General features: G+C 41.2%; 1 protein-coding gene across 1 annotated transcript in view; it reads right to left on the bottom strand.

The window, feature by feature from the left end:
• The window catches only part of NUP133 (nucleoporin 133), a 279,562-nt gene that overhangs the window by 16,410 nt on the left and 249,239 nt on the right, over positions 1–13,913 (bottom strand). Inside the window, exons 21-22 of the mRNA XM_030196480.1 lie at positions 9,589–9,724; positions 6,412–6,530 (exon numbers count right to left, since the gene is read on the bottom strand). Coding sequence (XP_030052340.1) covers positions 6,412–6,530; positions 9,589–9,724 — 255 coding nt within the window. The remainder of the gene's footprint in view (positions 1–6,411; positions 6,531–9,588; positions 9,725–13,913) is intronic.

Below are 13,913 nucleotides of genomic sequence, written 5' to 3'. Positions count from 1 at the left end.
CCCTAGCAGTAGTATTCTGGGCAGTTTGTAAAACTTTAAGATAATGCTTAGGTAATCCTATTAATAGACCGTTATAATACTCAAAATAGGGAAAACTCACACTCTGAGTAACTAACTGAAAACATTATCAATAGTGAAAAATTAGATATTTTAATAACAAAAAATGTGTCTAGGTTTAAAGCCATAATGCCATGCTGTTGATAAAGATTCAATGCAAGGTGGCTTTCCACAAAAGTCTATTTATATTGTATTTTCTAAATAGCAATTCCTCAGCTTAATGTACTATTTTTATCACTTACTGTATACTGAAACAACTGAATAAAAATGTCAAATTGGTTTAGGGACATGTAGGGATTTTAGATTTAGCTTGTACGTTTTTTTTTGGGGGGTGGGAGGGGGTCAGTGACCACTGGGGGAATAAGAAGAGGTCATCCCTGATTCTCTCCAATGATCATATCTGTTTATTTAGAGCACCTTTTTGCACCTTATCTGTTATAAAACAAGGTCTAGCTCAGAATGTCTTCTTTTTAGTCGTGGATGGTTTTGTTTTCTTCCATTACAGATGAAAAACATCCAAGTGTTAGGAACACCCAAATCCCGCCCTTAACACACCCCAGTGGCGTTCCTAGGGGGGCTGACACCTGGGGCGGATCGCCGATGCGCCCCCCGCCCCCCGGAACAGAGCGACGCACCCCCGGGTGCACGCCGCTGGGGGGGGGGGGGGGGGCCGCACGCCTGCCGGCTCTTCGTTTTCATGCTCCCTCTGCCCCAGAACAGGAAGTAACCTGTTCCAGGGCAAAGGGAGCATGAAAACGAAGAGCCGACAGGCGTGCGGCACCCCCCCAGCGGCGTGCACCCGGGGCGGACCGCCCCCCCCCCCCCCCCTTGGTACGCCACTGACACATCCCCTTGTGATTTGAACACACTTCTGATGGACTTCATAGAAAACAGTCTATAAATTGATTTTGAAAATACCAGTTTGGACTTTTTAATGAGAAAAACATCCAAATGCAGATTTATGCCACTTTTTGGATGTTTTTCTCTTTTGAAAATGAGCCCTAAAGTAATTTAAACAGGCAGGAGAGGCTTCTGCAAATTAAACTGCTTGGCACTGGCTAACTGCTAATATTCAGCGGCATTTAACTGGGTAGAGCCAGATGGTCATGTGATGCTGAGCTAGAGAGTGGATGTCGCTGAGCTGAGCTCCCCCAATCTAACATCTACTCCCGCGTTAGTTTTGTTTGTTTTTCTTTACCCAGTCTGCAGTGTTTGACCCTGACAGAGTTAGTGTGCAGTTTGAGGCTTTAGCGTACAGATCGGGCTGAAATGTCGACTAAACAGCCAAAGAAAGATGGCACTCAGGTACGTGCAGGAGAAGCTAAAATGGCGACGGAGATTCCTCATCCTTGCAATCGGTAGGCTCTGCGTGGGCCGCGGAAATCGCGGCGGAAGTGTCTCACATGCTGGAAGCCTCAATAGATAGAAAGCTGCAAAAGATAACTGATAAATTGGAAGGAATTTATGGTAAATGGGGGACAATCTGTTCAGACCTTTTGGCATACCAACAACACCTCTCTGATGCAGAGGATAAGGTCCAACAACAAATTACAAAGCAACAAGCCATGCAACAGAAAATAGATCACATTGAAGCTAAGCTGGAGGACTTAGAGAATCGGGCACGTTGGAGCAATATTCGTATGATGGGGCTCTCAGAAACAATTAAGGAGTCGGAGCTGCTGGCCTTTTTGGAAAGTGGGCTCCCTAAGGCTTTAAAATTGCAGCTCCCGGCAGGAGCGCTGCGCATTTAGCGCGCATATCGTTTGGGCCCCGTAAAGCCTCAGGACTCGCGTCTTCGGCTGGTGATCTTTAAATTGCTGAATTTTGCCCATATGCAGGAGATCTTTAGGGCCTTACGTCGAGAGAGCCCCCTACAATACGAGACTAATCAGATTTATTGCTTCCAGGATTTCTCTGTGGCTGTGTCGGCATGCTGCAGGGAGTTTAGGGGAGCCTGTAATCTTTTGTATACCAAAAAGAACCAGTCTGCTTTACTTTACCCAGCGAGACTGAAAATTTGGCACGAAGGAAAGCTACATGTGTTTACTTCAGCTGATGAGGCACTGCAGTTTGCCAACAGAGTGACCGGTTCTTTGGAGCCGCATTGAGTTTCTCCTCACTGGACAGAACTTTGACATTAAGGGCCTACTATGAAGGCTTCAGCCTCAGTATAATGAGACGGACGTTTCTCTGAGAACATTTTTTTGTTGTTGTTACAGTGTGGGGGGGGGGGGGGGGAGTTCCTCCCCCACAGCCCATGCGGACGAGCTCTCCCACTGAGGGAGCGAGTGATCAGGCGCCAGGAGGCGTATCTGGAGTGAGCTCGAGAGAAGCCCAGGGAGAACAGACCGAGAGGGAGTTAAGGAGAAGTTTTCTATTCCCGGAAGAAAGCAGCCTGTTGATAGAAGGCGTGGGTCAAGAAGCCACAGGTAAAGAAATGAAAACAGAACAACTGAATATTTCCATGATATTGCAGAAACCACCAGAGATAACTCTGGATTCTTTGTGGGACCTAGTAGCTCAGCTGGTTCAGTATCAAATACAGCAAACTAATTTATTATCTCAAACAGTTAGTAAGATTGAAAAAACTCTTGATAAAAATGAAACTGAAATAAAATTTGCTCCAAAAAGATTGACACGATAGAAGAAAAAGTTTTGAATATGGGAAATGTTCAAACAGTTATGATGAAGGGTATTTCTAATTTGAGGAACAACATGGAAATTTATGATAATTATATGAGAAGATATAACTTGAGATTTATAAACTTTCCTAGAGTCAAATTGGTAAGTCCGTTGGAGATGTTAAAAAGATATTTCAAAGAAATCTTAGAGATTCCTGAAGTAAATTTACCACCTTTATCTCAGGTTTATTATGTACCCCAAAAAGTACAAGAACCAGTATTGCAACATCAAATATCAAGAGATTTGTAATGTCCAAAGGAGACATCAGAAACTGAACAAGCAACCGCCGCAACGTTAGTAGCAACGGTGGCTTTATTGCCAGACAAGCAATGGTTGTTCAAAATGTTTTTCAAACACGAGGACAAACCATTTCTGGGTTTAAAGATACTTCTGTTCCCAGATGTCTCAAAAGAAACACAAAAGAAACACAAACAATTTTTGATTTTGAAACCTGAAGTATTGCAACTAGGCGGAACATTTTATCTTCCGTTTCCTTGCAAATGTATAGTATCTTATAAAGATTGTAAATATGTTTTCATGGATCCATCCCACTTAACAGCATTTGTGGCTTCTAAGAAAGTTGAAGGAATGAAATAATATTAACCTTGCTAAATATCTCCTAGATGTTAAATATCCTTAAAAGAATATATTTCTTCTAAATTCTCTTGTTTAATGGATATCTCTCCAGTATAATGTAGACTTGAGTGTTTTGAAATACTTTGTATATATATTTTTCTTTTTCTTCTTCTATTGTATTAATATTTCCTAAATGAACACTTTCCAATCAAGTGTAACTTCTTGAAAAAATAAAAGAATTCAGTTTTTCACATGGTGGAATTCCCGCGATGGCTTTATGTGATGCAGCTAATGCCGTTTTATATTTTAAGGAAGGATTTGAATCTGCTATATAAACTGTTGGGACGCTTCTGTTGGGTGGTTAAAAGTCCAAGCTCTCATTGCCACTTATGATGGGTTCATGGAGAGAGGGTGGGTTAGGCTTGCCGGATTTTAGACGGTATAATCGGGCCTGCCTACTCCGCTATCTGGGGGATTGGTTTTTTGATAGGCAAGATTATACGCTGAGAAAGTTGGAAATTAGTTACTTTGCTCCTTGCCACTTCTGTTTTCTATTACAAGCACTACACTTGGCTATTCCCCCTCCTTTTAGAGCTAGCTTATTGTTGCACCCATTGAGAATGCTCTGCAGGGATGTGGTAAGATTCTGGGGTTTGGACTCTCATACATCCGATTTGCTCCCCATTGGAGAGAATCCGTTGTTTTCACCTGGGAATAAAAATAGTACTTTCCGTGGCTGGACACAAATGGGTATTACCCGGTTGGAGCACGTTCTGACTAATAGGGGTGCGCTGCTGAGCTTGGGAGCTTTAGGGATTGGTATAGAAATCAATAATATTTTTGTTTATAATCAACTGACTCATTATGTCCGCTCACTGAATGCAGAGGCCCTGGAATCACGACATAGTTATCGCCTGCGACAATTTTTTAAGCTGGTGAGGGGAGATAGGTTGTCTGTCTCTGGCCTTCACAAAGCACTTGCTACTCTTCAGGCTCAGCGAGATAAAGAATTTATTAGGTTGCGCTGGGCCAGAGATTTGGTTAGGCCTAATCTTTCTTTAGACTTCACTATATTGACATCTCGGATACCCACACTGACAGTTAATGCAGACCTTAGGGAGTGCCAGTATCGTATTTTGCACAGGGCATATCTAACCAAATTTTTAAAATGGGAGGTGTGGAGACTCCCTTGTGTGCAAAATGCCAGCGCATGCCTAGCACTTTTTTTTCATTCCCTTTGGGACTGTACTTGGGTGCAAAGATTTTGGACCTCAATTTTACAATATTTGATGCTTATTTTGGGTTCCAGAATACCGCTTACCGCTCTCGGGGTTCTTTTGGATAAATACGATCTTTTTGTATTAGACTTGTCCTGCTAGGCAATTGGTCCGTAAAGCCTGTCTGGTAGGCAAGCGCATTATCTTAAGTCTTTGGGTTAGTGATTCTTCACCAGAATACTGGCACTGGCGGAATAAATTTCACGGGCTTATGCTATTCGAGAGGCGTGGGGCACGATATTCATCTAAGAGGAGGAAAGAGTTCCTTAACATTTGGGGACCCTATATACAATCTTCGCACCCACGGGGGAGAAGCCTGGTGGTGAATTCTTTGTAATATCTTCACCTTTGCGAAGCTTATCCACTCAATTTTTGACCATTGAATGATTTTGTTTTGTTTTACCTACACACGCAGTTCTTTATTGTTTTCACATGGGGGGGGGGGGGGGGGGGGTGGGTGGGAAGGGGGGAGGAAGGAGGAATTTAGAGGGAGGTTCGTTGAAATGAAATTTCTAACAAGGGAAGGAACTAATTTTAGTTAAAGAGGAGAGAAGAACATTTAGATGGCATTGCCAGTTTGTTAAGTGAGACTGAAGATTTTTGCTATGTTGGCAAATGAAGTCTATGGTTTGCGTTAACCTGTTGGGGTTCTAGTAAGTATGAACAGAACAGGGGGGGGGGGGGGGGCGGAGAGGGAGAAGGGGGGGAAGGGGGAAGAGGGAGGAGGGAGGGGGGTTAACGTTCAAAAACTGGATGACGATATGTTATTGTACAGTTATATGAATGATTAGATAATGTAATGTGTAGCATATTACGACATGTTCTTTCTTTTGTATATTTGTGGCTTATGAGTCATCAATAAACAGTTTTAAACATAACTGGGTAGGCCCAGTGAATAGTGGCAAGAAACAGTCATTTTAAAGCTGGGCCACACAGAGGTATTACGGGCTGGGAGTTTTTGTAGGTGCTGGCATTATCAGTGCCAGCACCTGCATAAAAACCAGTTCTAAATTTGCCCGATTAGCTATGCAAGTACCAGCAGTGAGTATTGGCCGGCTTCTGGTACAGGCCAGCACGTTTCCAGTTACCTCCTTTCCCTTCCGGCCTCAAAGTACCACAAGGCTGCCGTTAGAGGTTGTGGCAATCATTTTGTAGAAGTAGCCGCTAGGGTCAGGAGTGGGGTTTGCCAGACAATGATGGAGTTTAGGCTATCCTGCCTTGAGGTAAAGGGGGGTGTGTGTCTGGGCAGGCTGAGGCACCTCTTATGTTATGTGGGTCCCAGATGATATTCATCTGGGGCCCTCCTATCTTATGAAAGCCCTGGCTATATATTGGCTGGGACCCGCATAAGCTCTGGTAGCCACTGCAGTCTTAATTAGCCCTGGATATTTAGTGCTAGTGCCCAACATGGCCCGGAACTGAACATCCAGGGCTAATTCTGCTCACGACAGTGAGCATTTTTAAAACAATGCCGACTGCCATTGGATGAATATCGACTAGATGTGTATATATGTGTATGTGTGTGTATATATATATATATATATGTATACACATACATACACACACACATATATATATATATATATATATATATATATATACATGATCTGAGAAAAGTTGATTATAATGCCTTAAACTGATTGAAAAACATTTTTTTAATATATAAACTGATAATATGTAAAAGCTACTTTTCTATATCTGTATTTAAACAATGTATTACCAATTATAACATTTGCATTTTCCCTAGCCATATGCAAATATTTTATCTCACACATGCTCTTCAAGAATACACTGCTTAAAAAAAAAATCATACACATACTTGGATGAGCTGGGAAGCAGTTAACACAGGCATTACACTGAGGTTCAGTTCTTTCTCCTCCAGGAGTGGCTTGGGTAAGTATTCTTGGTGCATCAGAAAACGTTCCTGCAGTGCTATATCTTGAATGGAAATTAAATAAATTCATCCGAAATACTTCTCCGACTATACCCAAAGATAATGGGGAGAAATCACCACTGAAGTAAACCTGATGTGAGTTTTATGTTATACGTTCCATACTTAAAATAAAACCAAATATTTAGGAATAATAATTTTAAAAAACCCAAAAAGCATAACAAGCGCAAACTCAGCTAAAACAAAGCTGCTTTAAAATATTTTATAACTGCTTTGAAAGAAAACAAATACCAGGATCCAGAACACAGATTAACAAAGTCATCCTAGTAAAGTGTATATATAAAAGAGAGTATTCACATGTTATCTTTCAAAAACATATACATATATCTACGCAAAAAATTAACTAAACAAAACAAAAAAAAAAAAGTAGCAGCAAAATGTAAGAAAAATAAGAAGAGAAAATGTTCATCTTTAAAAAAAGTAAACAGAAGTATAGGGGCCTACGATATCAATATTCCAATAATTAATGTGTTGGGTCTGGGTTATGTTGGTTATTTCCAGTAGAAGTGGTACGGCTTGATAGAGTTAGTTTAATTTTTACTGATCTAACACAAAGTATCAGGGTGTGTAAATTAATTGCAATACATATTACATTACAGTAGCAACCTGAAGAGACAAATGTGCTGCTGTGAGCTCTGCATACCAAGTGCATATCAGATCAAGCCATGTACTACCACTACTAGAAATATGCATCTTTAAACAGGTGAAAAGTTTTTTTTTTGTTGAGCATAATATTTATGCCTTAGAACTTAAACGTGCACTGTTTCAGAAATTTGCAATATTTACATAATATGACGGGTTTTTCTTCACATTTATATCTCTGAAGAGCAGTGAAAATTGAAGTTGTTTTTACATAAACCTTGTGTCATACTGTAGGTGGCTAATCACTCAGTAGTTATTTTAAGGAAAAATTAGGTCTTACCTGCTAATTTTCTTTCCTTTAGTAGCAGCTGACCTGTTCAGGGACTTGCAGGTTAACGTGTCCATCAACCAGAAAGTGGAGATAGGGAGTACAGAATTGTACTGTGTCATATATGGAATGTGTGCAGCTCCAACAATTCAGTATTTAATATCAGAAAATTCAGTATTTAATGTCAAAGCAGTGAAAATAACTATAAACTGTAACAAAGACCAACAGACAACCTTTTCTGCCAACAAGAACAGTGAAAAGATATCAGCCATCAAACACAGAACTGAATGATGAGGAAAAATACTAAACGTAACAATAATGTCGCTACTTTATACAGTAAATAACTAAAGGCAAAACTGCACCATGCTCTGCCCAGGAGGAAGTTACTTCTCTTACAGAGAAGCCCTCAAGACTTCTGGGAGTGGTTTTCCTGACAATAGATAGGTAGAACAGAATCTCCATCTGTCACCTTGTAATAGTGGCCTTTGAAGCTGCTTCAGCTTGTTTAGACACGAAGCAGGACTTTTGGCCATTGCTGCTTTGGCACCAGCACTTCTGCACTGGGAACTATTGGCCACAATAATTTTGACCATACTGGAATTCTGAATGCTGCCAAAATTATTACTCCTCTCACAGAACATGTCCCAATACTTCTGCCAGTGCCGAAACAGCTACCATCTTCAGCGGATGGGGATTTACTCCCACCCCAATGCATGTGTAGCTGTGCTCCCACACCTCTTACCTGCTACTGCAGCACAACTATCTTCTGAGCAGGGGGAGGGGTGTTTATCTCCCCCCACACCTCTTATCTGCTCCTGATTTGTGTTCTCTTAGGACACTGTGTGGCAGGAGGACTGCCCCAGCTGGCTCCTCTTCCCCTCTCCACTGACCTCCGATTCTAGGGAGCAGGACCCATGCCTGCTCACTGCTGTGCAGCTGGGGTGGTTCTTGGAAGCAGCTGGAGTCCTTGAGCGGAAGGTCAACGACGCTGCGCCAGGTGGTGCCTGTGAGGGAGGGCAGAACAGGGTTCCTGAAGAACTATCCTTCCTCATAGGCACTACCTGGCGCAGCCCACATTGACCTTCTGCTCAAGGACTCCCAGCTGCTCCTGAGAACCACCCCAGCTGCACAGCAGTGAGCTAGCACAGGCCCTGCTTCTGAGAATTGGAGGTCAGTGGTGAAAGGCAGGGTTAAGTGACTTGCCCAAGATCACAAGGAGCAGCAGCGGGATTTAAACTGGCCACCTCTGGATTGCAAGGCTGGTGCTCTAACCACTAGGCCACGCCTCCACTCCACATTTTAATAGACAGCGTAGGGTATAAACAAAGATGGAACATACAGGTAAGTAAGAGAGTAAGAGGAGTTAGAAAATAAGGTGATTAATTTAAGAAAGTTGCACATGAGGTCAGACAGATGATTAAATGTTATCTCAGCTAGGATAAGACTGGATAAACATGTCCTGCTGCAGTATGTGCAGCCTGTGTCACTCCTTGTGTATGTGAGTGAGACTAGCAAGCTAGTTACTTCTTCCATTAAAGGCCTGGTTGAACAGACAATGGCAGAAAAGGATAAACTCAGAGGAGGAGGTGGTAGTGGGAGGAAAGGGTCCTGACACCAGTAGGTATTAAACCAGGAAAAACAGCACTGAAGAAATAGAAATCCTTCCCCATTGCTCTACTGACACCAGTCACTGACCAGTTTAGGCACTTCAGAATATTCTGTGTAGGAGCTGCTGGAGACTGAATATGAAACTGTTCAAGCTACACACGTTCCACGTATGGCACAGTACAACTCTAACTCCACCTGCTGGTCGATGGACACATTAACCCACAAATTTCTGGACTGGCCTGCAGCTGATGCCAAGGAATGGATATATTCTCTGTTATGCAGAATCTTACTGATTTGATATCTGCATAATAGGGTCCTGCAAATTCTATGAAGTACAAGAAAAGCTTTACTACCATTCTATTTAATAATTTGATTTAAAATTAGTTTTTATCCCCCAACAGTACTTTTTGTTTCATTTTCTTATAACTTTTGATACCTTTTAAGTACTCCAATGTGTCTATCATGGACAATAAAATACTTTCTTACTCTAAATACACTCTATTGTATTTTCACTTTCTTTTTCTTACCATTTACTTGTTCTTGCAATAATTCTTCTGGGATATCAGATGCTAATGCAGCTAATTTACTCAGGCCAAGAAGTGTTTTCTTTTTGGCAAAGTATCGTGACTCCATGCTTGCCAAAGTCTGCAGTGTCCTGTGGGCCTAAAATTACAAAGGCTCGTCTCTGTCAACTGTTACTACATTAGTTCTACACACAAGTCCCCATTTCAGGTCAAGATCAACATACCAAGCTCGAACTTCTCCCATGACCTGTCTGCTTCTCTCTAGCATCAGGCAGCAAAGCTGCCCTCCCCAGTTGAACAACTTTCATACCTGTGAATACTGAAACACTGAACAAAGAGCAACATGCCACATTGCATAGAATAATTCTAAAACACTGAAATAAATATCTCAGTTGAGGGGAAAAATGGGGAAAAAGTGTTCAGACTGGTGGAGAAAACCAACATAACAAGAATTAAAGCCATTATCCCCCTCATTCTATAACAAGGCACCTAAAGTTAGATGCCATTTGTACGTATATGTTAAAGAATACTAGCACATGCGTGTTTATGATGAAAGTTCAGCAGTATTATATTTATTTATTTATTGCATTTGTATCCCACATATTTGCAGGCTCAATGTGGCTTACAATGAATCGTTATTGGTAGATAATATATAATATACACACACAATAACTTGTGTGCAAATGTAATGAGGCATATCCATGGAAGTGTCTCTCACTTAAGCATACAATATACAGAATACTATAAGTTACTTCGGTGTGCCCATTTATACTTGTCACATACTTGGTGTAAGTAGATGTGCCTAAATATACCCATGTTTCTGCACATGTTTTTAAAGAATGATGCTCAGTGTACAAATATACGATAAATCAACTTCACAGGATACACTTAAATGTTTATATCATCAAACAGACGGGGGCTAATTATGCAATAGATAGTCCCAAAGAAGCCCAGCGTCTAAAACGTTAATTCCAAGATGTTATATAGAGATGAATTTTTGACAAACAGTCATGGACCTCAGCAGCGACTCATTTCATAAGAGCCAGAACATCTCTTAGCTCTCCTTGCCTCTTCAGGTCCAAAATGACTTTTAAATCAAATTCATTATTATCATTTGTAAATATTTTTATATACTTTTTAGAAACTTTAAAACGAGCTCACATCCCATCTTAAATTCTTACCTCATATATCATATATATTTTTGATATATGGGATAAGAATTTAAGATGGGATTTTCCTAAAAAGTATATAAAAATATTCAAAAAATGAAAATAATGAATTTGATTTAAAAGTCATTTTAGACATGTGAAGTAGGCAAGGCGAGCAAAGAGATGTTCTGGCTCTTATGAAATGAGTCGCCGCTGAGGTCAATAACTGTTTATGTCAAAAATTCATCTCTATATAACATTTTGGAATTAAAGTTTTAGACGCTGAGCTTCTTTTGGACTATCCAGTGCACAAATATGGCACCAATTTTATAGCAACCAGTTATTACTTTGCACCCTGTATGCCATTCTCTCCACCAGTCTGGACTGCTGGGACCATGGAAGAACAGCCTAGATCACTCTCTTTATATTTGCTTATATCCTGCCTTTCTGAAAAATCATTCAAGATGGAGTATAATGAAAGCAACACATTAGCCTCACCCTCATTCCATTATTCTATTAACATTCTGGACAATTGTCTATGGTCTGCAGCATTGCCCTGCGAGCTCGCCTGGGAGAGATGTAGAGTCTCATGACAAATTTACATTGCATTTCCCATAGGGTTATATTCTCCGTGAATGCACAAACTCATTTTAAACAAGATTTTAGCTGTCCGTCATGCAGATCAATTTGAAGCTTATCATTTCAGACCCGATCTAATCTGTCATAATCTATCATTGGTGTTATCTCCTGCAAGTATTTATGGTGATAGGATAGTGGCACTTGAAGTTGAAAGTACAGTGTGAACGCTGTAGTGAGCGTTATTTGTACTTCTTCTCAATGTTCAGTCTAGCCAGGTAGTGTTTAAGTTGCAAATAAGTAAAAGCATCAGTATCAACCGAGAACTCCTCCCTAACAGCTGGAAAGTCTTTATTTTCCCTTCATCCCTTAACACTTGAAATAAGTAACTGATACCCTTACGCTGCAAAGTGGAAAAAGCTTTGACGTCTATACCTGGTGTGAAAGCTGGGTTATTTCTCAGTGACAAGAATGGAGCTGTCGCTTCAGAGAAATGGTGTTCCTTACACAATTCTTATTTAAAGGCTGCTAGAAATATGGCAACTGATCTTTATGCAAGGAAAGTAAACAAAAACAAGAGAAGCATGAAGCCTATATGGTTCTCCAAACAAGTAGCTGAAAAAAATAAGAGCAAAAGAGGCTTTGTTCAAGAAATACAAAAGAACACGAGAGGATCACGGAAAAGATTATTGGATTAAACTCAAAGAAGTGAAGAGGGAAATATGGCTAGTGAAAGTGCAAGCAGAAGAAAAAATGGCTGAAGATGTAAAGAGATGTGACAAGACCTTTTTTTAGATATATTGGAGAAAGGAGAAAAGATAGGAATAGAATTGCGAGACTGAAAGATAATGAGAATGGCTACGTGGAGAGTGATGAAGATAAAGCAATCATGCTAAACAATTACTTCTCTTCGGTGTTCACGGAGGAAAATCCTGGAGAAGGACAGTGGTCGGCTGCCGAGGGAACATCTGAGAATGGCATGGATACTGCGCCGTCTACGGAAAAAAGAGTTTATAAACGGCTTGAGAATCAGAAGGTGGACAAAACTAAGGGGCTGGATGGGATACATCCCAGGATACAGAAGGAGCTCAGAGAGGTCCTGGTGGGACCTCTTAAAGATTTATTTAATAGATCTTTAGAGACAGGAGAGGTTCTGCGGGATTGGAGATGAGCGGATGTGGTTCCTCTTCACAAAAGTGGAGACAGGAAAGAAATGGGAAACTACAGACAGGTAAATCTCATGTTGGTGGTAGGAAAAATAATGGAGTCGCTGCTGGAAGAAAGGATAGTTAACTTTCTAGAAGCCAACGGGTTACAGGACCCGAGGCAACATGGCTTTACCAAAGGAAAATCCTGCCAAACGAATCTTATTGACTTCTTTGACTGGGTGACCAAAGAACTGGATGAAGGATGTGTGCTAGATGTAATCTACTTGGATTTCAGAAGACTCATGAATAAGCTGAAAGGGTTGAACTTAGAACCAAAAGTGGTGAACTGGATAGGAAACTGGTTAACGACAGGTGGCAGAGGGTGGTGGTAAATGGAATCCGCTCGAAGGAAAGGAAGGTAAGCAGTGGAGTTACTCAGGGATCGGTGCTGGGGCCTATACTGTTTATTTGTGGGAGATATTGCTGAAGAGTTGGAAGGAAAGATTTGCCTTTTTGTGGATGACACAAAGAAAGCCAATAGAGTGGATACCCTGGAGGGAGTAGAAATAATGAGAAGGAATCTCCAAACATTAGAAGAATGGTTGAGGGTCTGGAAGTTAAATTTAATGCCAAGAAGTGTAGAGTGATGCACTTGGGGGTGCAGAAATCCAAAAGAGAGATACCGAATAGGAGGGGATAGATTAGTAAACTCGACTCAGGAGAGAGACCTTGGGGTGCTGGTGTCAGAGGATATGAAGGTGAAGAAACAATGTAACAAGGAGACAGCTGTGGCCAGAAGGATGCTAGGTTACATAGAGAGGGTTATAACCAGCAGAAGAAAGGAGCTGTTGATGCCCCTCCACAAGTCGTTGGGGAGGCCCCACTTGAAGTATTGTGTTCAGTTTTGGAGGCCGTATCTTGCTAAAGATGTAAAAAGACTGGAAGCGGTGCAAAGAAAAGCTACAAAAATGGTATAGGATTTGCGTTGCAAACCGTTACGACAGACTTGCCGACCTGAACATGTATACCTTTGAGGAAAGGCGAAACAGGGGTGACATCATACAGACGTTCAAATATTTGAAAGGTATTAATCGCAAACAAACCTTTTCCGGAGACAGGAAGGTGGTAGAACTAGAGGACATGAATTGAGGTTGAAGGGGGACAGACTAATGTCAGGAAGTATTTTTTCACACCGGGTGGTGGATACATAGAATGCCCTCCCGCGGGAGGCATTGATGAAAACGGTAATGGAATTCAAACGTGTGGGATAAACACAAAGGAATCCTGTTTCGAAGGAATGGATCTACAGAATCTTAGCGGAGATTGGGTGGCAATGCCGGTAATTGGGAAGCAAAACTGGTGCTGGGCAGACTTCTAAGATCTATGCCCTAATCGTGACTGAATAGAAATGGATGGGCTTGAGTGTAAATTTTAAGGGACTTCAATGTTAGCTTCA

Source organism: Microcaecilia unicolor, chromosome 3 (assembly GCF_901765095.1).
Source record: "Microcaecilia unicolor chromosome 3, aMicUni1.1, whole genome shotgun sequence".
Lineage (NCBI taxonomy): Eukaryota > Metazoa > Chordata > Amphibia > Gymnophiona > Siphonopidae > Microcaecilia > Microcaecilia unicolor.
This window is presented reverse-complemented; position numbering and strand designations above follow the sequence as displayed.